General features: G+C 40.6%; 1 protein-coding gene across 11 annotated transcripts in view; it reads left to right on the top strand.

Annotated features, from left to right (window-relative positions):
- ADIPOR2 (adiponectin receptor 2) overlaps nt 1-24,194 on the top strand; it is a 67,214-nt gene that overhangs the window by 7,780 nt on the left and 35,240 nt on the right. For 7 of the 11 annotated variants that reach the window (XM_089920114.1, XR_016394840.1, XR_016394838.1 and 4 more), the window contains 2 exons: nt 12,773-12,845; nt 14,403-14,655. In XM_089920114.1, the coding sequence (XP_089776240.1) occupies nt 14,485-14,655 (171 nt within the window). In that variant the 5' untranslated portion in view covers nt 12,773-12,845; nt 14,403-14,484. Of the gene's footprint in view, nt 1-12,359; nt 12,846-12,865; nt 13,929-14,402; nt 14,656-24,194 lie in introns of those variants that run through there. The other 4 variants (XM_022577171.3, XM_022577166.3, XM_089920113.1 and 1 more) reach the window with 3 other exon arrangements.

Below are 24,194 nucleotides of genomic sequence, written 5' to 3'. Positions count from 1 at the left end.
GATATCTTGAATTTGGTGTTTCTAATACCTGTTTTTATATAATTACTACATAGGAGTATATTCATAAATCAATATTATGTTTTGGGTATTTTCAAACTTTATATAAGCAATATTCTACCTACTCTGTAACTTGTTTTTCATGAAACAAGCTTTTTTTAGACTCATGAAATTGCTGATATTTTTACCATTTTTGACCTACAAAAATGGTAGTTTCATGTGATTCATCCTAGTTATAGTCATTACTTTTATCTGCTGTATAGTTGTATTATTATACGAATACAACCAGTTTAAATTTATTTTCGTGTTGATAGGTATTTAGGTTGTTTCCATTTTTCCTGTTTTAAAAACAATGCTACATTGAACATTCCTGGTTAGAAATCCTTGTGCGCGTATTTAAGATCTTTGGCAAGTTTTTCAAACTGCATGTTGGGAACCATTAATCGGTTATGAAATCACTTCAGGAATTAAAATAGTTCAGAGAAATATCAGGTTGTTTTGCAGTAAGGATTAAGTGTTTTGTGAAATGTGTGTGTGTGTGTGTGTGTCTGTGTATGGCTACTCAGTTTGAAATGAAGTTCTCTGGTGTAAATTACCCAGAAGTGGAATTACTGGGTTTGAGATTATGGAGATTATGGGAATTTAAAGTTCTATCAGATACTGCCAAATTGCTTTTCAGAATTGAGTCACTTTGTGTTTTTTTAGCATGAGAATATGAGAATTGCTCTATCTAAATCCTTATAGATCCATGACATTGTCAGATTTATTACATGTTTACAAATCAGATGAGTGTGAAATGATATTATCTTAAAATATTTCTTGATTAATTATGAGATTGAGCATGTTGAAATGTTGAGTGACTATTCCGATTTCTATTTCTTAGCTGTCTGTCCCTGTCTCCCCCCCACCCCCAGTTGGGTTGTCCTTTTAAAATTGCTTTTAGGAGTTTATTGCATATCCTGGTTATGTCTGTGAAATGAATTGTAGGTATTTTCTAGTCTGTGTGGCTTATCTGTTAACTTTTTATATGGTTTGTTGAATAGAAAGGATTGTCAAATCTATCATCATTTTTCTTATTGGTTTGTGTCCTTGGTGCCTTATTTAAGAAATCTATTCCATACTCCAAGGTCATTTAGGTCTCTGCATTTCCTTCTAAAAGTTTTAGAAATTTGGTATTTTATATTTAGCTCTTGATCTTGCCTGAAAAAAAAATTTTTTTTGTATATGATGTGAGTCAGGGATCTAATTTTTTTATATGCATAGCCAGTTACCACAGCACTGTTTAACACTGTGTTTTAAAATTTGAATTGTAAATCTTTTGAGCAGTTTCTGGGTCAACACAATAACAGCCTTTTTGTCTTTCATCAGGTTGCTCAAATGTTCAAGTTTGTGACTTCTGGGCCAAAGTAATTGATTGGTGGATTACTTGATCCAGAAACAGAACCTAGAGGAGTAGATAAATACAGCACATTTTGTAGATCTCATCCAAATGTCATTTCTCTCAACCACTTTTTATTTTATTTTATTTTATTTATTTATTTTAAAAATAAATTTATTTACTTTTGGCTGCTTTGGTTCTCTGTTGCTGTGTGTGGCTTTCTCTAGTTGCGGCAAGCAGGGGCTGTTCTTCCGTGCGGGACGCGGGCTTCTCATTGCGGTGGCTTCTCTTGTGGAGCACAGGGTCTAGGTGCGTGGGCTTCAGTAGTTGTGGCGTGCAGGCTCAGTAGTTGTGACACACGGGCTTAGTTGCTCTGTGGCATGTGGGATCTTCCCGGACCAGGGCTCGAACCTGTGTCCCCTGCTTTGGCAGGGGGATTTTTTTTTTTTTTTTTGTGAAGGAGGTGGATTCTTAACCACTGTGCCACCAGGAAAGCCCTCAACCACTTTTTAAGTAGAAGCTAGGTTTCAGACAGTTTGAGGGTAAACTTTCTTTAAAAATAAATTTGTCTATTTGGCTGCGTTGGGTCTTTAAAAAAATTTTTTTTTTAAAGAAGATTTTATTTATTTATTTATTTTTGGCTGCATTGGGTCTTCGTTGCTGCACATGGGCTTCTCATTGCAGTGGCTTCTCTTGTTGCGGAGCACAGGCTCTAGGTGCATGGGCTTCAGTAGTTGTTGCGCACGGGCTTAGTTGCTCCGCGGCATGTGGGGGTCTTCCCGGACCAGGGCTCGAACTCGTGTCACCTGCATCGGCAGGCAGATTCTTAACCACTGTGCCACCAGGGAAGTCCGAGACTTTCAGTTTTGATTTTAGAATTATACATGTAAATTTGAATCTTTCTGAAATGTCTGATAGAAATCGCTACAAATCACTTAATTTAAGAATGAAGGGGCTTCCCTGGTGGCGCAGTGGTTGAGAGTCCGCCTGCCGATGCAGGGGACACGGGTTCGTGCCCCGGTCTGGGAGGATCCCACGTGCCGCGGAGCGGCTGGGCCCGTGAGCCATGGCTGCTGAGCCTGCGCGTCCGGAGCCTGTGCTCTGCAATGGGAGAGGCCACAAGAGTGAGAGGCCCGCGTACCGCAAAAAAAAAAAAAGAATGAAAACTATTTTTGTTCCCACTTAAAAAGGGTTTTTGGTCTGAGAAGAGCTGCTTTGAGGTCTGTAGATAGTTATATATTCTAGGTTTGTTTTTTTTTCCGTTTCTTTTACGTTTGTAGTTCAAAGAAGACCTTGTGGTTTAGTGGAATTTAGTGACATTGGGAAAGGTTGTAGACACAAGTTTTATTTGTAGATTTCTGATTGTGATATTGAGAAAGATAACTAATCACTTCTTGGTTTCTCTATCTGCAGCATTGTAGAAACAAAAACCAAAAATAAACTTATGCTGTGGAGGGTGTTATGCAGGATGAGATAGGGCCCTGAATGATTGTTATTTACTTATGGAGACAGGTCTTTACCGAAGTAGGGTTTTTGATTTTGCCTGGAACATTGACTGTACAGATCATATATTTCACCTGGACAGATTTTATTTGTGAAAGAGTTGGAACAAGAGTGTGGTTATATGGTATTATAGTGCAGATGGTTTATGAAAGGAAGTCTTTGCATAATTTACATAGTTTGGTTTAGTGTAGATATGACAATTTATATATCATGGGCTTGTCAGGATTTCTCTGACTATAACGTTCAGGACTGTTGTTCCTATCATGTATGTTTGCATTTTTGTGTACTGTTCTTTGTTTTAGAAACTCAGGGTTGCTTATAGATCTTGGGAAATGGAAACAACCATTGTAACATGGCTATAAGAGTTGTATCAAATCCTTTTTTCTTTAATTAATTAATTTTTGGCTACATTGGGTCTTTGTTGTTGCGCACGGGCTTTCTCTAGTTGCGGCGAGCGGGAGCTACTCTTCGTTGTGGTGCCGGGCTTCTCCTTGAGGTGGCTTCTGTTGTTGTGGAGCAGGGGCTCTAGGTGCGCGGGCTTCAGTAATTGTGGTGCGAGGGCTCAGTAGTTGTGGCTTGCAGGCTCTAGAGCCTAGGCTCAGTAGTTGTGGCACATGGGCTTAGTTGCTCCATGGCATATGGGATCTTCCCAGACCAAGGCTCGAACCTGTGTACCCTGTATTGGCAGGCGGATTCTTAACCACTGTGCCACCAGGTCCTCGAATCCTTTTTATAAAGGTGTTTTTTATCCGTGACCATGACCAGTGGCTTTAATGGACTATTTGTGCCTTTAATGAAGCCCTGTAAGATGGTTAAGTATGGGCTTTGGAATTAGATACAGATTTGAATTCATAGTCTCCAGTTAAGTTTGTGTTATTGATGACTTATTTGATCTCCTTTAGTGTCAGTTTCTTCATCTGTAAAATGGGACCCCATATCATAAGGATTGCTGGAGGATTAAATGAGATGATGGGTGAAAGTCCAACTACTTAGCCTGGTTCAAAGTTGGCTCTGGTAAGTGTTAAGCAGCAATTCACCTCCCTTCTAAGAGATAACATCATGACCATGACCAGGAAAAATGGAACCACTTACCTTTGTGGGAGGCAGTGTTGTATAATGGAGAGGGCCTAATCTGGATAGTTCTTGCTTCTCTATTTTGTAGCTTCTATAACCTTGAATAGTCTTACCCTCAGTCCTCTCGTTTGTAAACAAAGATTATACTATCTGTAACAGGCAGGGTTTTAAAGTTAAATGAGAGTATGTATAAAAGCTTACTTTATCTGGCACTTGGTAACCTCTAAATTAGCCTCTAAACTTTTATAGTGATAGGTAGTAATACTGTGCTTCTGAAGTAGGTCTCAAGACTGAGAGAGGTAGGCCTTCACAGGCTTTGCTACTTCACGGCATAGGATTTGCCTGATTTCTTCTCAGGAAAGTTGGTCAGTGGGGTTGGGCAGTTAGAAGAGGTTCCTTGTGATTGTACTTAAAAGTTGCCCTACTTCATGCTAGGAAAGAAAGTAGTGTAAATGATACAGAGTGTTGCCTGTCTTTAGAGCTTCAAAATAATCTTTAAAAAATAAGCTGCATTTGATTTGAAACGTTCCTTTGTGCTTACATCAGTTAAGATTTTATGAACATGAAAGCTGGTAGTGCCTGTCTTAAAAATCTATGTGTTGCTCCTTCTCAGTTATCAACTGTATCATTTTTGGAAGAGCTGTATCAGTTAGTAACATATGTTGGGAACTTTTCCCATTTTATCAGTTATTCTTTTCCCAGTCATCAGGTTTTCTTATTGACATTTTTCTACTCAGAAATGTTCTGAGTGTTTGGGAAGAATTCCAGTTTTAACCAATCATTTTATTGCTTCTGGTATGTGGCAAGGCTCCATGATCCTCCCCATTTCTTTTTTTTTTTTTAAGTAAATTTATTTAATTTATTTATTTTTGGCTGCATTGGGTCTTCGTTGCTGCGTACGGGCTTTCTCTAGCTGCGGCGAGTGGGGGCTGCTCTTCGTTGCAGTACGCGGGCTTCTCATTGCGGTGGCTTCTCTTGTTGCAGAGCGTGGGCTCTAGGCGCGCGGGCGTCAGTAGTGGCACGCGGGCTCAGTAGTTGTGGCTTGTGGGCTCTAGAGCGCAGGCTCAGTAGTAGTGGCGCACAGGCTTAGTTGCTCCGCAGCATGTGGGATCTTCCCAGACCAGGGCTCGAACCCATGTCCCCTGCATTGGCAGGCAGATTCTCAACCACTGCGCCACCAGGGAAGCCCTCCTCCCCATTTCTTGATTGTTTCTTAATATTTTCAACATCGCTGTAAAGTACAGTGTACTGTCAGTGTTAACTCCTGGTTTTGTCACTTAAGTGCTATCATGCATTTATTTGAGAACAGCTTATGGTTCATGCTAACATAGAAGGTTGGGGATAAGAGCATTAAGTTGGGTGTTAGATTGATTAGATAGATTACATTGCCACTTATTACTGTAGTTATCTCAGGCATGTTATTTATAACCTCTCTGGGCGTTTTGTCATTTCCAAAATGGAGGAAATAATTGTACCTATCCTCCAGGATTGTTGCAAGGATTTAAAGAGATAACCCATGGGAAATGTTCTTTGCATGTAGTTAACGCTCACTGCATGTTAGCTGTTCCTGTCATTCCCCCTCCTCCTCCTCATCATACAGCAAAGATTTTTAAGCTCCTTTGCATTCCAGACCAAGCTTGGTGTTGTGGATACAAAAATGGATTCCAAAAAAGGCTCCCTGACCTTGAGAAGTTTTGCATTGCAGGAGGGGAAGACAGGCATGTAAACAAAAAAATGCAATAAATTCTGACAAGTACTATAATGGAAACATTAGTAAATGAGAAGAATAAAGGAGTTAGTGTCAGGAGCCTGGGGACGTCAGGGAAATTAGTTTCTGCCTATGAACTTATTCTTGAAGTGTGGGTAGTAATTCCCCACTTATCCATTCAGCAGGTGTTTAGTGAATACACCTGCTGTGCGCCAGAAGCTATTTTAGGTACTGGGGATATAGGTGTAAAGAAGATATATTGGGTTGGCCAAAAGGTTCATTCTTTTTTTCCGTAAGGTGGCTCTAATAGCACTTAGTTGTCTTCAACTTCATTCGAAACAATTTTGTTAGATTGTATTGTGACAGCTGACATATCAGTGTGCATTTAAAAAAAGAAAAAACTTACTCAAATTGGTGAATTTTTGTGTAGCCATTTTAATATTGAAGATGGAAGAAAAAAGCAACATTTTTGGCATATTATGCTTTATTATTTCAAGAAAGGTAAAAACACAACTGAAATGCAAAAAAAGATTTGTGCAGTGTATGGAGAGGGTCCTCTGACTGATTGAATGTGTCCCAAGTGGTTTGCGAAGTTTTGTGCTGGAGATTTCTCACTGGACGATGCTCCACGGTTGGGTAGACCAGTTGAAGTTAAAAGTGATCATATCGAGACATTAATTGAAAACAATCAACATTATACCACGCGAGAGATAGCCGACATACTCAAAATATCCAAATCAAGCGCTGAAAATCATTTGCACCAGCTTGGTTATGTTGATCGCTTTGATGTTTGGTTTCCACGTAAGTTAAGTGCAAAAAACCTTCTTGACCGTATTTCCACATGCGATTCTCTACTAAAACGTAACGAAAATGTTCTATTTTTAAAATAAATTGTGATGGGAGATGCAAAGTGGATACTGTCCAATAATGTGGAACAGAAGAGATCGTGGGGCAAGCGAAAAGAACCACCACCAACCACACCAAAGGCTGGTCTTCATCCAAAGAAGGTGATGTTTTGTACATGGTAGGATTGTAAGGTAGTCCTCTACCATGAGCTCCTTCCAGAAAACAAAACGATTAATTCCAACAAGTACTGCTCCCAGTTAGACCAACTGAAAGCAGCACTCGATGAAGAGCATCTGGAATTAGTCAACAGAATATCCATCAGGATAACGCAAGACTGTGTGTTTCTTTGATGACCAGACAAAAACTGTTACAGCTTGGCTGGGAAGTTCTGATTCATCTGCCGTATTCACCAGACATTGCACCTTCAGGTTTCCATTTATTTCGGTCTTTACAAAATTCTCTTAATGGAAAAAAATTCAATTCCCTGGAAGACTGTAAAAGGCACCTGGACCAGTTCCTTGCTCACAAAGATAAAAAGTTGGGCTTCCCTGGTGGCGCAGTGGTTGAGAATCTGCCTGCCAATGCAGGGGACACGAGTTCAAGCCCTGGTCTGGGAAGATGCCACATGTCGCGGAGCAACTGGGCCCGAGACCCACAGCTACTGAGCCTGCGCGTCTGGAACTTGTGCTCCGCAACAAGAGAGGCCGCGACAGTGAGAGGCCCGCGTACCGCGATGAAGAGTGGCCCCCGCTCGCCGCAACTAGAGAAAGCCCTCGCACAGAAATGAAGACCCAACACAGCCAAAATAAATAAATAAATTTAAAAAAAAAGGTAAAAAGTTTTGGGAAGATGGAATTATGAAGTTGCCTGAAAAATGGCAGAAGGTAGTGGAACAAAAAGGTGAATATGTTGTTCAATAAAGTTCTTGGTGAAAATGAAAAATGTGTTTTTTATTTTTACTTAAAAACCAAAGGCACTTTTTGGCCAACCCAATATAATGTCTCTTCTTTCAGGAGTTTTCAGTCTAGTGAGAAAAGACCAGTAGTAAGTAAACAAAGAAATAAAAATACCAGAGACAAGTGCTGTGGAAGAGATTAAAAGGTGATGTGATAAGGAGTGACTGAGATTATGTGGTCAGAGAAGGATTCTTTGAGTAAGTGACCCTTAAGTTGAGATCCGCATGTGAAGAAGGAGCCCAGCCATGGGAAGGTCTGGGCGATGAGCATTCCAGGCCTTGGGAACCAGGTGACATAGAGCCATTTGAGCCTTCTGGGTGCTTGGGGAGTAGATGGGAAGTCACTGTGGCTGGAATGTAGTGGGCAAGGGGGAGAGTGGTACAGAATGAGGCCAGAGTTAGGGGCTAATCATTTAAGGTTTTGTAAGCCAGGGTAAGAGGTCCCTTAGGTGTAAAGGAAAGCCATTGGAGGGCTCAAAAAGTAAGGGAGTGTGTTTTGAGAAAGATCTGCTGTGACCGCTGTGTGAGGACTGGATTCTGAGGATAAGGGGGGTGGGGTGGGTAACAGAAGTGGAACCCAGGAGACTTTACTGGCTGTTGTATTAGGACAGGTGAGAGATGCTGGTGGCTTGAACCAGAAAGTAAGAGTGGAGGGAAACAGGTAGATTTGGGCTGTGTGACCCCTCTCTCCCATCACTGTAAAGCTTTTTTTTTTTTTTTTTTGTGGTATGCGGGCCTCTCACCGCTGTGGCGTCTCCCGTTGCGGACCACAGGCTCCGGATGCGCAGGCTCAGCGGCCATAGCTCACGGGCCCAGCCGCTCCGCGGCATGTGGGATCCTCTCAGACTGGGGCACGAACCCGCGTCCCCCGCATCGGCAGGTGGACTCTCAACCACTGAGCCACCAGGGAATCCCCACTGTAAAGCTTTTTATGTTCTTTTTTGTTTTTGGCTGTGCTGAGCGGCTCGTGGGATCTTAGTTCCCTGATCAGGGCTTGAACCTGGGTCCTGGCAGTGAAAGCACTGAGTCCTAACCACTGGGCTGCCAGGGAATTCCCACAGTAAAGCTTTTTTTTTTTTTTTTTTTTAAAGAGTTAGGTGGTAACTTTTATTCCAACCTCCCACCCAGAGCAGAAGGTAAAGCTTTTTAAAGTGTTAAGTTTAAGAGGTCCAACCCCTTTCCTTGCCAGTTAATGTGATAGAAATCTGCCAACAAGGTTCTCTAAAGATTTATAAACCAGTCAGGGTAACACATCTAGTACTTATTTTTAATAATGATTTGTAAAGAGAAAAAATGGCTAGTATTCAAAAGAAAATCTGCTGCCTTTAATATCCCTGCTGGTCCCACTGTTGAAATAAACTATTCCATCCTAAAAAAATAATCTGGTTTCATTATTAGTAGTTCAGATTTGCATTACATATTTTGTTTCACATTGAAGTCTGAAAGAAGAGGTCATGAGGGGCATAACATACTGATACTTCCACGTAGAACATTCTGTGCCACTCAGGTTTCCAATCAAGGAAGAGCATGAACTTGATACCAGAAATCTCATTAACCATGCGCTAACTTCAAACGCATACTTCAGGGTGGAATGACAGACCACACTGGAATAATTTCAGTATACAACTTTCAAGTCACTTTGAAATTGGCTACTTTCAACTTGGAGGAAGCCAACAAAATCATGGGACATATTTTGCAGCCTGTCCTCTACCCCTGAATAATCTAATTATAGAACTAGAAAACAATGCCACTAGACTGAGTACTTGCTGCACCCTACTTGCTGTGTCCCAGTTAATACAAAGGGACGTTATACCACTGGCCCTTAGAATTTGAAGACTTAAGGTCCATGGCAGTTGGCAAGTCTTTAGAGAACCTTGCTGGAAGATTGTATCACATTAACTGGCAAGGAAAGGGGTTGGACCTCTTAAACTTAACACCTTAAAAAGCTTTACAGTGATAGGGGAGAGAGGTCCTCTGGGTGCTAGAATGTTGTTTGTTGCTGGTTACACAGCATTTATACTTTGTCAACTTTGTGTCCTTTTCTGAATGTATTTTTTACATGAATAAAAAGTTTACTAGACAAAGAGGCCATATAGTACTATAGTATATTTCCACCCCCCATTAAAAAATGTGCAAAGTACACATAACATAAAATTTACTATCGTCACCATTTTTAAGTGTGTAGTCATGTTGTAGATCCATGTTGTTGCAGCCATCACCACCATTCATCTACAGAACTCCTTTTTTTCATCTTGCAAAACAGAAGCTATACCCATTAAACAGTAACTCTCCATTCCCTCTTTGCCCCAGCCCCTGGTAACCACCATTGTACTTTCTATGAATTTGACTACTTTAAATAACCTATGGTGAGTGGAATCATAACATCCTCAGGTTCACTCAGGTTGTAGCTTGTGTCGGAATTTTCTTCTTTTTTTGAGGCTGAATATTTTCTTGTATGTATAGACCACATTTTGTTTGTTTATCCATTGATGGACACTTGGGCTGCTCCACGTTTTACTGATTGTGAATAACGCTGTTATGAACATGAGTGTATAAATGTCTCTTCAAGACCCTGCTTTCAGTTCTTGTGAGTACATACCCAGAAGTGGAATTGGCTGGGTCATATAGTAAATGTATTTTTAATTTATTTGAGGAACTGCCATACTATTTTCCACAGCTTGCCTGCTCTTTTAAAATTGGGGGCAACATAACAATTAAAATTATGAAATAGGTGAAGTAATACATTATACTATAATATAGTCTACCTTTGGCGGGAAGTCCAATATAACTGATTAAATATGACATAAATAATACTAATTCCTTTTCTTCTGTTTTTCCCCTGGAGAATAAGACATTTATTCATTCATACAAGAAACCTTTACTGAATGTCTGCTGTGTATCTGTTGCAGCTTGGTTCTCAGCATTGAGCAAACAAACTCTTGCCTCATGGAACATGCAGACAAGTACTGGATTTTAGAAAATAGCTTTCCTGGGATAGAGCTAAATTTCTAGACCAGAAGTATCAAACCATTCAGTTAGCAGTTTGTTCAGGTAGAGAAAATTGCTTTTGAGTTACCATTTAAGCAACCTTGGTGCTTTTAAGCAACATAATAATTTACCTTATGCAGTATTATTTGAAGGGAAAGTGAAGTCTAAGAAGCGTGAGTGTTAAATTTTCCATTGCTTTCCCACTGGGAAGGAAACTTGGTGTGAGTACATTTGACTGGGAGTCAACAGATGAGGGTCCAGTCCTGACTTTAACATCTAATATTTGGTGTTCTCCTGGGTTTTTTTTACTTTGATCCTTATCCCTCCTCAGTCCTTTGTATAACTTTTTTTTTTCCAAAGGATTTTGTCCTGTGTTGTTAACTATTATTATGCTAATATCACTTTCCTTTTTTAAAAATAAATTTATTTATTTTTGGCTGCGTTGGGTCTTCGTTGCTGCGCGTGGGCTTTCTCTAGTTCCAGCGAGCGGGGGCTACTCTTTGTTGCGGTGCGCGGGCTTCTCACTGCGGTGGCTTCTCTTGTTGTGGAGCACAGGGTCTAGGTGCGTGGGCTTCAGCAGTTGTGGCTTGCGGGCTCTAAAGTGCAGGCTCAGTAGCTGTGGCGTGCAGGCTCAGTAGCTGTGGTGCACGGGCTTAGTTGCTCCGCTGCATATGGGATCTTCCTGGACCAGGGCTTGAACCTGTGTCCCCTGCACTGGCAGGCGGATTCTTAACCACTGCACCACCAGGGAAGTCCCTAGTATTATCACTTTTACTCCTAGTAATCCCTAGTTCTGTTTTCAAGCTCATTCTCTCTTCTGAATTCCAGATTTATGTTTCCTGGTGCCAAGTGAACATTTCTTTCACTTCAGACACCGTTTCTGAAAACAAATTCATTCTTCTTCTGCTGTGAATTTGCTTCTCCCCTGGATCATCAGTGAATGGCATCCTCTATACGCTCAGCTGCTTGAGCAAAAAGCCTGTGTCATCTGAGTTCTTTCTTGTCCCTGTTCTCTGATTTCTGAACAGACCCTGGAGTCCTTGCCTTGCATATGCTGTTTTCTCTGTACAGAATACCTTTCTTCTACTCTGCTTGGCAAATCCCCATTGCTTTTAGGCAGGGTTAGTGACGCCTGTGTGTCTGCTCCTAGAACGTGTGAGGTCAAGTTTCCATTTTACTTCTTTTGTTTCATAGTTTCGTATTTGATCATCTGTAGAACAGACTCTGTCTACCGGGAAGAAGCCTTAGCAAATTTTAAAATGTTATTTATGCCAATACTTAAATTAGTTTGTGAAAACATTCTTAAAAAGTAATAGGAGGGCTTCCCTGGTGGCGCAGTGGTTGAGAGTCCGCCTGCCGATGCAGGGGACACGGGTTTGTGCCCCGGTCCGGGAAGATCCCACATGCCGTGGAGCGGCTGGGCCCGTGAGCCATGGCCACTGAGCCTGCGCGTCCGGAGCCTGTGCTCCGCAGCGGGAGAGGCCACAACAGTGAGAGGCCCGCGTACCGCAAAAAAAAAAAAAAAAAAAAGTAATAGGGTGCATGTTAAGCAATTTTATACAGAAAATGAGTCTCTTTTCCAATAAACACTGCAGGTGTAATAATTCATTCAATAAAAGTATATTTAATCTAGATATTGGGGGCAAGAGGCCTTGCAACCTGTAGAGGAGGTGTAGGAATTGAAAAACTCACATTAGTATTTTCTTTATTTCCTCATCCCCACTGGCCACTCAGAGATTTTAAAAGACCTTAGATCTGCCCTACTTGCTGAAAATGCACCCGGTTGGATTTGTGTTGGACTTCTATGTCTATTGATAAATTCAGAGCACCTCTCAGTTACTTGTTCCTTCCTGCCAGCTGTTTGTATTGGATTCCTTTCTTTTCTCTCTTTTTTTTTTGGCAGTACGTGGGCCTCTCACTGCTGTGGCCTCTCCCGTTGCGGAGCACAGGCTCTGGACGCGCAGGGTCAGCGGCCATGGCACACGGGCCCAGCTGCTCCGCGGCATGTGAGATCTTCCCGGACCGGGGCACAAACCCGTGTCCCCTGCATTGGCAGGCAGACTCTCAACCACTGCACCACCAGGGAAGCCCTCTTTTCTCTTTTTTTTATCTTAGTTCTGTGTAATATAGCGTAGTATTCTTAAAATCCTGACCAACGAAAAATTTCTGAGGAAGTAGAATAGAGATTAACTCTTCTGGTTAACAGATAATGGTACTCTGAAGTCTTACTTTCCATCTCCCATCTCACTTCCTTTTACTGTTAAGAATCAGAGCAAGTTAAAGCCTAGTTCTGAATACTTTCCCTATTTTTTATTCTTCTTAGCAAGAAAATCATTTATCCAAGTACGGCAGGACAGTTCATTGTTCCAGCTACTCTTAGAGATAAATGGCCTTGGGTAAGTTGCCTAATCTCTGAGCCTCAGTTTCCACATCTGTAAAATGGGGATAACATACCTCAGAGGGCCATATGTAAGAATTATGTGAGATACCATCTGTAAATTCTCTGGTACAGAATTTAACTTTGTCAATCCACAGTAAATGTTAGATCCCTCTTCCCTGAAACAAAGTGAAATGGTGGGTGTGAAACAACTTTGTAAATAAATATAAATCACTAGCAGTGTTTCCTCTTTCAGCATTGGGTATTAATAGCATAGTTTATAATCTCATTATTAGAATATGCTGGCGCAGGCCCTTATGTGATAGGCACAGGCCCAGATTTGGTGATCCTTAAAGGCTGTGTTTGTTCTTGTTCTAAAAACTTGAGAGAACTCCTACAACAAACTCAGATGATTTATGAAACTAACAGTTGGCTAATTCTTAGTCTTGTGTATCCACATATGAACACTTAAGTGCGTGTTTTACCCTCTCTTCATACTATCCAGACCCTCCCACATTGCCCCACTCCTCCCCTGCCGCAGTAAAAATTTTGAATCCCATGGGATTTATGAGCATAACATGTACCTTGGCTTCTTCCTGTTTTTGTCTTTCTAGTTGGATTGGCTGTGATAATCACCTTATTTGGATATGTAACTTAAATCTCTAAAATAAGCTTTTGTCCTGTGAGTTATGAGGTAGAGGGCCAAGGACTTGAAATTATTGAACTCCTAGGAAACTTATGTGATGCAGTTTAGAGAAATATTGATGATCTCTGAATGTGTTTTTACCACTTAAGAACATTTAAATATCATCTGTCATGTTCATTAAGCATTTGTGTGCGCAGTACTTTCTGGGAACTCAGGGATATAATAGGAGTGTGCTCTTGCCTTCCAGAGTAATCTACTTGGAGTTCAAAGCAGCTCAAAAATACTGAAATTTCAGACGTTAAGCAACTTAAATGCAAAACATAACCAATAATATGTGCCATGTCAGTCAGAGACGTCGTCTTATTTCATGAAAGTGTGGTGAATTTTGGTTTCCTCACCTGTGAAGTAGAACTCAAAATACCTGAAGGGTCACTGTGATGATTTAAATGAGATTGGGTATGTAAAACGTAGTTGTAGTACATAAAATCCGCACATATTCTTTCTACAGTTAGGTATGTTTTTAATTGAAAAAGTATTAGATGGCATGTGGTAAAAACAATGCAGGCAGAACAAAATGAAGAGTAAGCCTTCTCACTCCAGACCCTAGGTTCTTCCCTGTGTGCCTCTGGACCAAGAGCACAGTTTCAAATAAATAGGTACCTATGTACACATGTATACGTATTCACGATTGTATACACTTATAATGTATAAGCGGGAACATTATACATGTCGTCTTTGATATCCTGCTTTTTTCATTTAAAAGTAGATTTTGGCAGTCCTCTTTATCAACAAGTGTAGGGTTTTTTTAAATACATTATTATTTTATTCTTAATGATTGCAGAAAACTCTAGTTTTAGTGTAAAATAATACAACATATGTCTTCCCCCATCACTCATTCAAATATGTTAATCCAAAACTTTCTCTCCTTAGGGTCAACTCACTATCCTAAAAGTCCATCCTCCCAAGAAGAAGGAACAGAAAGACCTCTTTGTAAGAAAGGCGTGGGTATCCCATGAATGAGACAGCAGAAAACCGACTGGAGTACAGCAGGACTCCAGAGCCAGATATAAGGCTCAGAAAAGGGCACCAACTTGATGGTACAAGGGGAGGTGACAATGACATCCACCAAGGAGATTTGGAGCCTCTTGTAGAGGCATCTGCCCTTTCTTCCTATCATAAAAAAGTAAGTTAAAGTGGAAGGATGGTAAGTAAAACAAATTTATGGGAATGTAGCTGGAGGAAGGATATTAAAAAGAAAGAGTACGGGGACTCTGCTGGAGAGAAGATGGCGTTTTGAAAAGGAACCCTGAGCACATTTGTAAGATTTTGAAGTCTCTTATTCTTAAGGTAGCTAGGAATTAGTTATGCCCTTTCTGTTGACACGTAAAACCGTACTTAAGCTGCTCTATCTTATTTAAGAAAGGAAATGGGTTTTTGTAGTTACCATATATCCTTTATAATTCAGCCATGATTTAGTAATGACATTATCGTTTATATTTTTGGAGAAATCCTAATTGCATGCTGGAACTACTTCTCAGATAGAGTTTATCTCCAGTGCATACCTTGGGAGCCAGTAGAATTCTGGGAAAATAATCTAATCTTTCCTTTTACCTCGCAGAGAAAAGAGCAGCTTTTAAATGATTCAGGCAGCTATACCCAGAGCGCAAAGCTGTAAATATCTGTGAGCACGTCCCAGTGTCATTGTTAATAGACATTTTGCCATGTGCTTTGGAACCTTGCAATTGTGTAGCACGTTCAGTGTTGTGTTTCTAGTACAGTGTTTCTCAGACTGTAGGTTATGCCCGTTAGTAGTTTGTGAAATTTATTTTGGTACTACAAGCAGTGTTAATTAGACCGCAAATAAAGATATTAAGGTGCATATATGTAGTAATATACCTTTAAACTATGTTATTTGATGAAATTGTTTAGCTTTATTTAGATATATATGTGTTTATAGATATGAGTAATATATACATTTCTTACTGTGGGTTGTAGTTAGAAACATATTGAAAGCCTCTATTTGGAACTGCATCTTTACCATCGTAAGAGATAAGCTTATTGTGTGGGTAATAGTGGTGCTGGTTGGACTCGAGAGGGTTGTCTTGTCCTTTCAGGTCTTTTATAAGAATTTCACCAGAGCACTGTAGAAATACAGGCTATTGTGGCAGGAAATTTAAGGTTATTTCTCCTTTTACCCTTGGTAACACTTTGTAAGCCAGCTTCATGCTCTTGGCTACCTGTGCTACATTGGAAGACTGTTTTTGTGTCCCTGTGTGTGCGTGTGCCCCCGCATACATTGGAAGACTGTTCTTGTGTCCCTGTGTGTGCGTGTGCCCCCGCATACGTTGGAAGACTGTTCTTGTGTCCCTGTGTGTGCGTGTGCCCCCGCATACATTGGAAGACTGTTCTTGTGTCCCTGTGTGTGCGTGTGCCCCCGCATACATTGGAAGACTGTTCTTGTGTCCCTGTGTGTGCGTGTGCCCCCGCATACATTGGAAGACTGTTCTTGTGTCCCTGTGTGTGCGTGTGCCCCCGCATACATTGGAAGACTGTTCTTGTGTCCCTGTGTGTGCGTGTGCCCCCGCATACATTGGAAGACTGTTCTTGTGTCCCTGTGTGCGTGTGCCCCCGCATACATTGGAAGACTGTTCTTGTGTCCCTGTGTGCGTGTGCCCCCGCATACATTGGAAGACTGTTCTTGTGTCCCTGTGTGCGTGTGCCCCCGCATACATTGGAAGACTGTTCTTGTGTCCCTGTGTGTGCGTGTGCCCCCGCATACATTGAAAGACTGTTCTTGTGTCCCTGTGTGCGTGTGCCCCCGCATACACAGGGCAGGATTAAAGTCAAGATTTGCTTACCATGAGTATAGTGTAATTTGGCCTTCAAACTACCATTACTCTTTTTTTTTTTTTTTTTTTTACATTCATTTTATCTGTTTATTTTTGGTTGCATTGGGTCTTTGTTGCTGCGCGCGGGCTTTCTCTACTTGTGGCAAGCAGGGGCTACTCGCTGCGGTGCGCGAGCCTCTCATCGCGGTGGCCTCTCTCGTTGCAGAGCACGGGCTTCAGGTACACGGGCTTTAGTAGTTGTGGCTCGCAGGCTCTAGAGTGCAGGCTCAGCAGTTGTGGCGCATGGGTTTGGTTGCTCTGTGGCATGTGGGGTCTTCCTGGACCAGGGATCAAACCTGTGGCCCCTGCATTGGCAGGTGGACTCCCAACCACTGTGCCACCAGGGAAGCCCTACCATTACTCTTTTAAAAGAAGTTTGACAGATAGCTAGGGTAAGAACTTGCTTCCTTGCTTATGGCTTTGCTTTCTTGTTGATGTCTTACAATAACATGTACTAGCAGCTAAGACTCCCCTATTCAGGCTGAGCAACTTGACTTTCCCTCCATTGCTACTTAGGCCTAAGCAGTTATCAAAGCGGTAAGAACTGTCGCTAGGTTTGGATGAGGACTGGGTTATCTTTTCTTTTTTATTGTAGTAAACACATGACATACGTTATTGCTAACTGTACGCACTTTGTTGTGCCGCAGATCTCTAGAGCTTTTCCATCTTGCGTGAGTGAAACATCTACCCATTGAATAGCAACTCCCCATTTTCTCCACCCCACCAGCCCTCGGCAACCACCATCCTACCTTCTGCTTTTATGAGTTCGACAACTTTAGATACCTCATATAAATGGAATCATGTAGTATTTGTCCTTCTGTGACTGTCTTGTTTCACTGAGCACAGTGTCCTCAACGTCTGTTCATGTTGTAGCATAAGACAAGCCTTTTTTTTTTAAGGCTGAGTAATATTTTATTGATATGTATATATCACTCTGTCTTTACCCATTCATCTACTGATGGTTGTTTAGGTTGTTTCTACCTTTTGGCTATTGTGAATAATGCTGCAGATATCTTTTCAAGGTACTGTTTTTAGTTCTTTTGGATTAATATCCAGCAGTGGGATTACTGGGTCATATGGTAGTTCTGTTTTTAATTTTTTAGGAACTTCCATACTGCTTTCCATAGTAGCTGAACCATTTTACATTCCCATCAGCAGTGTACAGGGGTTGTAATTTCTCCATATCCTCATCAACACTTTATTTTCTTTTTTGATAATGGCTGTCCTAACAGATGTGACTGTGGTATCTCATTGTAGTTTTGATTTGTGTTTCCCTGATGATCAGTGATGTTGAGCATCCTTTTCATATACCTGTTGGCCATTTATATGTCTTGTAGAGACATGTCTATTCAAGTCCTTTGCACATTTTTAAGTTGGGTTTGTTTTTGTTTGTTTGGCTTTTGCTCTTCAGTTATAGGAGTTCCTTATAGATCTTGGATATTAACCCCTGATCAGATCCATGGTTTGCAGATATCTTCTCCTGTCCTTAGGTTACCTTTTCACTCTCAATTGTCTTCTTTGCTATGCAGGAGCTTTGTGGTATGACATAGTCCTATTTTTCTAATTTTGCTTTTGTTGTGATATCGGTGTCATATTTCTTCATGCCCAGTGTCACAAAGCTTTTTTTTTTTAGGAAATGCTCAACATCTTTAATCATTAAGGAAACTCAAGTCAAAACCTCAATGTGATACCACTTTATATGCACAAGAATGGTTAAAATTTTTTTGCAAGGGGGACAGTTAACAAGCATTCATGAAGATGCGAACCCTCATATATGCTGAGGGTAATATAAATGGTATAGCTGCTCTAGAAAAACTGTCGCCAGTTCTTCAAAAAGTTAAACAGAGTTATCATATAACCCAGCAATACCACTTTAAGGTTTATACCCCAGAGAAATAAAAATATACATCAAAACAAAACTTTATATGTATGTTCCTAACAGCACTATTTATGAGTCAAAAAGTACAAACAACTCAAATGTCCATCACTTACTTGATGAATAGATATATTAAATGAGGTATATCCATAAAATGGAATATTTTTGGCAAAAAAAAAAAAAAAAAGAAATACTGTTACATACTACCACACGGATAAACCTTGAAAACATTCTGCTAAATGAAGGGAGCCAGTCACAAAGATGACATATTTAATTATTCTGTTTATTTGAAATGTCTAGAATAGGCAAATCTATGGAGACAGAAGGTAGATTTGTGGTTGTCAAGTGCTGGGAGGATGGGGAAATGGAGAGTCACTGCTAATGGGTATGGGGTTTCTTTTGGGGTGATGAAAATGTTTTAAAATTGACTATGTCATGAAGCTTTTCCTCTACATTTTCTTCTAGGATATTTATAGTTTCAGGTCTCACATTTAACTTTTTTTTTTTTTTTGGCTGTGCTGCATGGCTTGTGGGATCTTAGGTCCCTGACCAGATCAAACCAGGGCCCTTGGCAGTGAAAGCATGGAGTCCTAACCACTGGACTGCCAGGGAATTCCCACATTTAACTTATTTTTAGTTAAGTCATTTTGAATTCGTTTTTGTGTATGGTGTAAGCTAAGGGTCCAGTTTCATTCTTTTGCATGTGGATATCCAGTTTTTCCAACACCATTTGTTGAAGAGACTATCATTTCCCCATTGTGTAGCCTTGCCACTCTTGCCGAAGATCTGTATATGTGTGGGTTTATTTCTGTGCCCTCTCTTCTGTTGCATTGGTCTATGTGGCTGTCTTTATGCCAGTACCATACTGCTTTGATTACTGTAGCTTTGTAATATGTCTCTAAGTCAGGAAGTGATGCCTCAAGCTTTGCTGTTCTTTCTCAGGACTATTTTGACTATTCAGAGTCCTTTGTCATTCCATATGAATTTTAGGATTGTTTTTTCTATGACTGGGGTTATCTAAAAGGAAGTGGAAATGTAATAAGCAGAACTGGATAAGGCTTGACTCGGTTATTGAAGGACTAAAAGGTATTCCAGGCCAAGGGAATAGCAGATGTGAAGACTCAGAAGTAAGAAATAGCATGATGCTTTTAGGGAATAGTAATAATGATAATAGCTAACGTGTTTTGAGTATACATTGGTGTATATTGATGTGTGAACCTGCAAAACGTCTGGTATAGCTAGAGTGAAAGGTACAAGGGTTTCAGTTTGTTAGCAAGTGAGCCTAGACGATTGGGGCCTAAAATCCAGATCTTTAGCCTCCCAGTCCAGTGTTCTTCCACCCTCCAAAGTTCTTTCTGAAATGTGTAGTGTTGTGTACTGGTTAAAGTGGATAGACCATTACTTCTAGGCCTCTGGCTCTAAAGCATCAGCTCTTTTAACTGTATTTGCTGAACTTTATAGTTTGTGTTTTGTAACCATCTATAGATAAAAACACAAAAGAGGCATTTCAAACCAGGTTACCCTTGATCTTTAGTTTTATGACTTTATTTTGTATCTCTGAGTTTTTAAGGTATTAAGTTGAATAAAGAGAGCAGCCTTTATGGTTGTCCTACTTTTCCTCTGCTCCAAATTCTTCTTCATAAATGGGGACTGGAGCCAACTCTTCATTCATTCAACCTAGGAATTATTTTCTTGAACTGATTTGCTTTAACCAAACTCATAAGAATGCCACTGTTTATTAGTTTATCATAAGAAATCTAACTTGTAATTAGACTCCCGTCTGCCAATCACTTCATTTCCTTTTCTTGAGGAGGTCTACTTAGGAAATTCAGTTAAGATTAGAGACAGTTACTTTGTGAGAATTAAAAAAAAAAACTTGGATGATTTTAAAGGTCTTTCCCATCAATCTTTGATAGCGATAGCTAGTCTTTACAGGCTGAGTCTGTATGTTTCTAGGCTGGCCAAAGTGAGTGTTCAGATAGACTGGCTGTTGTACGTCTGTTGGACGACAGCAGAGATGCAGTCATCGGTGCTTACTCTTTCAGCTATCAGTTTTTGAAGACCCCTTAATTTCTACTAACCCCTGTGTTTGTGTGTTAGCTATATCAGCTTGCTAATGCCCTTACTACACATTGCAGATTTCTAAATTTAAGGCTGGATTCAACCTGTCAACTTTCCAAAAAGACCATCAAAATAACCTGTTGATGTTATAACTGAATCACTTTGCTGTACACCTGAAACTAACACAACATTGTAAATTAACTGTACTTCAGTTTAAAAAATGGTTAATAAAAAAAGCAAACAAACAGAAATAACCTGTTGATCAGACTAAGCGAAGCTTCTTATTTACTGCATTGAGAGGGAGCATCACTCTGAAGGGTCTTGCTTTAGAAGGAGAGGCCGTGGCTGGCTGTGGGTAGGGTTTGCGGTCTGACTTCTCGTGGTTTAAAGCAGGTCTTTCAATACAAAGATCGTATTAACATTGTGCAGAGCTTGTGATAGATTAGGACAGTTGGAGCAAGTCTGGTGAGCAAGTTCTTACTTGACAAGTGAGTAGGTGTGCCCAGTTCAGTAATTTATTATACTAAGGAGCTGGTTGAGCAGTCTAATGTTAAGTGAATTTCTGAGAAGCTCCTAAAGCTAACAGCAAAGCTACCTACTGGTTTGTACCCTTAATCTTCCTGGGCAAGGGTTTCCTGAACAAATGAGGTCATGTTGTGTAGGGGCCTTAGATCTTAGTCCTCATAGTTATGTGAATGCAGAAGCCTCAGTTCTCACTGACCTCTGTAGGGCATATACATTTTAATCAAACTTTGCCGTTCTGGCCTCTGGGTATCTTACCATTTCCTTGACCTTTATCTTCTAATTGTGGATGGTGTTATGACCGTAGATCTCTGTGGCACTTTGTCTACTGACTTCAACTAGTATTTAAATATATAATTTATGTCTTGCTACTCCGCTAAATGCACCCTAAGTTTCAGCTGAACTGAACTAGTCTCTTTTCTTCAAAATGGTACTTTTGCTTTTCCCTCTTGACAGTTCTTTTATTTCGTCTTTCCAAAATTCTATTCCTCATGCAGCCTTTCCCGAGCTCCACACTCCCTGTCTTTAAACTGGCTGTACCTTATTTCTTAGTCATTTATGTAGCTAATTCAGCCCCTTATTAGATTGTATGCCCGTGGAAGACAGAGACTATATTTTACTCTTTTTTTTTTTTTTTTTTGCGGTTTGCGGGCCTCTCACTGCCGTGGCCTCTCCCGTTGCGGAGCACAGGCTCCGGACGAGCAGGCTCAGTGGCCGTGGCTCACGGGCCCAGCCACTCCGTGGCATGTGGGATCCTTCCGGACCGGGGCACGAACCCGTGTCCCCTGATTCGGCAGGCAGACTCTCAACCACTGCACCACCAGGGAAGCCCTACTCATCTTTTTAAAAATCCTCTTAATATTTATTAAATTGAATTACTCTGTTGAACTGAGTTGGGCTAAAGCAGATAAACGCCCAATAGACTGATGAATTATTTTCATATAGGACTTTCATCTTTATCACTCTGGTTCTCCCTTTCCAAAGGTAAAATACACTCCAGAGAATTAACATTTTAGGTTGCAGTTTGTACGGATCATCAGAGTTGGATATTGTTGTGTTTTGAGATATAACCCACTTTAACTCTTCTCACAGATGGACTTCACTGAAGATAGGAGGAGGAAAAGATTTGAAAGTGTCTTTGTACTCACTTCAGAGCACTGACCGCTCTTTAAGTTTAAATATAGTGATTTATTCATAGAAAGCCTTAGAGAATTAAGGTTTATGCCTTTATTTTAGGCAGCTTTGGTTTTAATTATCATTTACAGTGTCCTGTTTCTCTTCAAAACTTATTTTGATAACAGTTAGAGATATGACAACAGGAGCAGAACAGAGCAAATGTTTAACCCTTGTATGTGATCATCTTAGTATAGATGCAGTTTAGTATTGAAACAGATCTTTGGGTGCTGTGGTTTAGTGGCTACTAGAAGGGAAATTAAAAGTAATTTCCACTCATGACAAGGTAGTTCTTTAGAGTTAATATTGGAAGACAGATATTTTTATATATACAGTGCTCAGCACAGACTTTCCAAACCGTCATTATGTGGCAGAGCTATAAACTTGCCCGTGTGCCCCGGAGAAAACATTTTTGTCTTGTGTTCTAGCCACTGCTTGACTCTACCACTTAACTCCTACATGTTAACCTCTGTTTAACCAGGGGAACTGTATTTACCACCACCCACTCTGTGTAGATCCCTAATTAGCAACTCCACAATGCTTGAACACAACAAATAACTATTTATGGTCTAGTGTTTTAGACATTTGTTTTTTGAAGACATGTTGGTGAGTATTCTGTTATAGGAGGGTGGGAAGTGGGGATAATGTTTGGTAGATCAGCAGACTTATTAATACTTTGCTCTTCTGAAGGAAATGTTCTTTTATAAAAATTCAGAAATCTTGCTGACATGTTGGGACGGGTGGAAGTATTTATCTTTACTGGGGTGTGTATTTGACCACTGACCACATTCTGCTTCATAACACATACACTGGACAATGGGAGGTGGAAATATTACCGTTGGTGGTATTTATTAATAAAAAAACTGATCCCCACCCCCCCCAAAAAAAACACCTGAATAAAGCTACATATCTTAGTAATGTACAGTGAAATTCTTGCCTTACATATAGGATCGCGTTCTTTGAATTGAGGTTAGCTCTTTAGAAGCACCATTTTAGATAGAAGGGCAGTTGTAAAAGATGAGAAGAGAAATGCATACAGGCAGCCCTGATGCTCTGCGAGTTTCCAGCATGCATGAGTTTCAGCTACCATGCGTTCGTTAAATAATATCAGTCCCTCCACAGTATGGTTCAGATTTTAGTTACTGTGGTTTATTTACTGTGAGTAATTCTTAAAGTACCAGCTCTCTGCTGTCTCTCCAGTCCACAGCTGATGGTGCAAATAGTAGATGTTCATTGTATTGATGACTTCTTTGAAAGTCTGTCAGTGACTGGTCAGTGTACATCTGTCACTCACTTAATCCATGAGACAGCAAAGTGTGTTGCTTCCCAGTGATAAACCCATGCGACCCTTTATAAAAATGGATAATCAAAAGAGGGAATAGGCTGACAAAGATAAAATGAAGCAAAGAAATGAACGTGATAATGGCGAACGTGAAAATCAAGTCAAACATAAATAGGAGTTAGAGAAGGAATAGCTGACTGTGGGAATGTTGGCACTGCCTGCCGCCACTTAAAGAGATTCTAGATCTGCAGCCAGAGGATCTTAGTGAGGGCAGGCTTGTCGCCATAAAGGAGTATCGTGTGACAGAGGACGTGGATGGCCAGTGGCAGGCAGAAAGGTCAGATGAAAGGAATGCCTAAGGATGGTTCATGACTTTGAAAGTGCAAAGAATAAAACGTTGAAACCCTGATCCAAACTTAGAAAGTACGACAGTTTGCCAAGGCATAGAGAATATGCTCACTGTGTGTTATAAGTTAAACAACAAGAAGGCACATACTGCTCACATCGCTCTTGGTAAGTTTTTTTAACCAATAAACGGTTAATTCTCAGTGTTTCTGTTCTAAAATATAGCAGGCTAAATAAATACTGGTTTTCACTAGTCTGTTTCTTTGTACATGTAAAACTGACAGAGATTTTAATGTTTTGACAGCATTTTGTTCAGGTCATGCAATAGTCCCCACTGGTCATTAAGATTGCCAAACGTGATTTTGGCTTGCACAGTTTTTACATCCTGAGCTACCATGTGGAACGAGGGCTGTCTGTATGTGTCGTGGCCTTTTGGCCCAATGTCTGTTACCCACAGAAACAGGCCGTTTCATAACTAGAAAACTGTGTGAGGGGAATGAATAGAGCAGGAACTCTGTGGACCTGAGTTGAATTTCTGACTCTAGGTGTGTTACCTTGAACACATCATTTAACCT

Source organism: Delphinapterus leucas, chromosome 11 (genome assembly GCF_059928025.1).
Source record: "Delphinapterus leucas isolate spDelLeu-1000000601 "Yukka" chromosome 11, BTC_Dleu_Yukka2, whole genome shotgun sequence".
NCBI classification, from domain to species: domain Eukaryota; kingdom Metazoa; phylum Chordata; class Mammalia; order Artiodactyla; family Monodontidae; genus Delphinapterus; species Delphinapterus leucas.
This window is presented reverse-complemented; position numbering and strand designations above follow the sequence as displayed.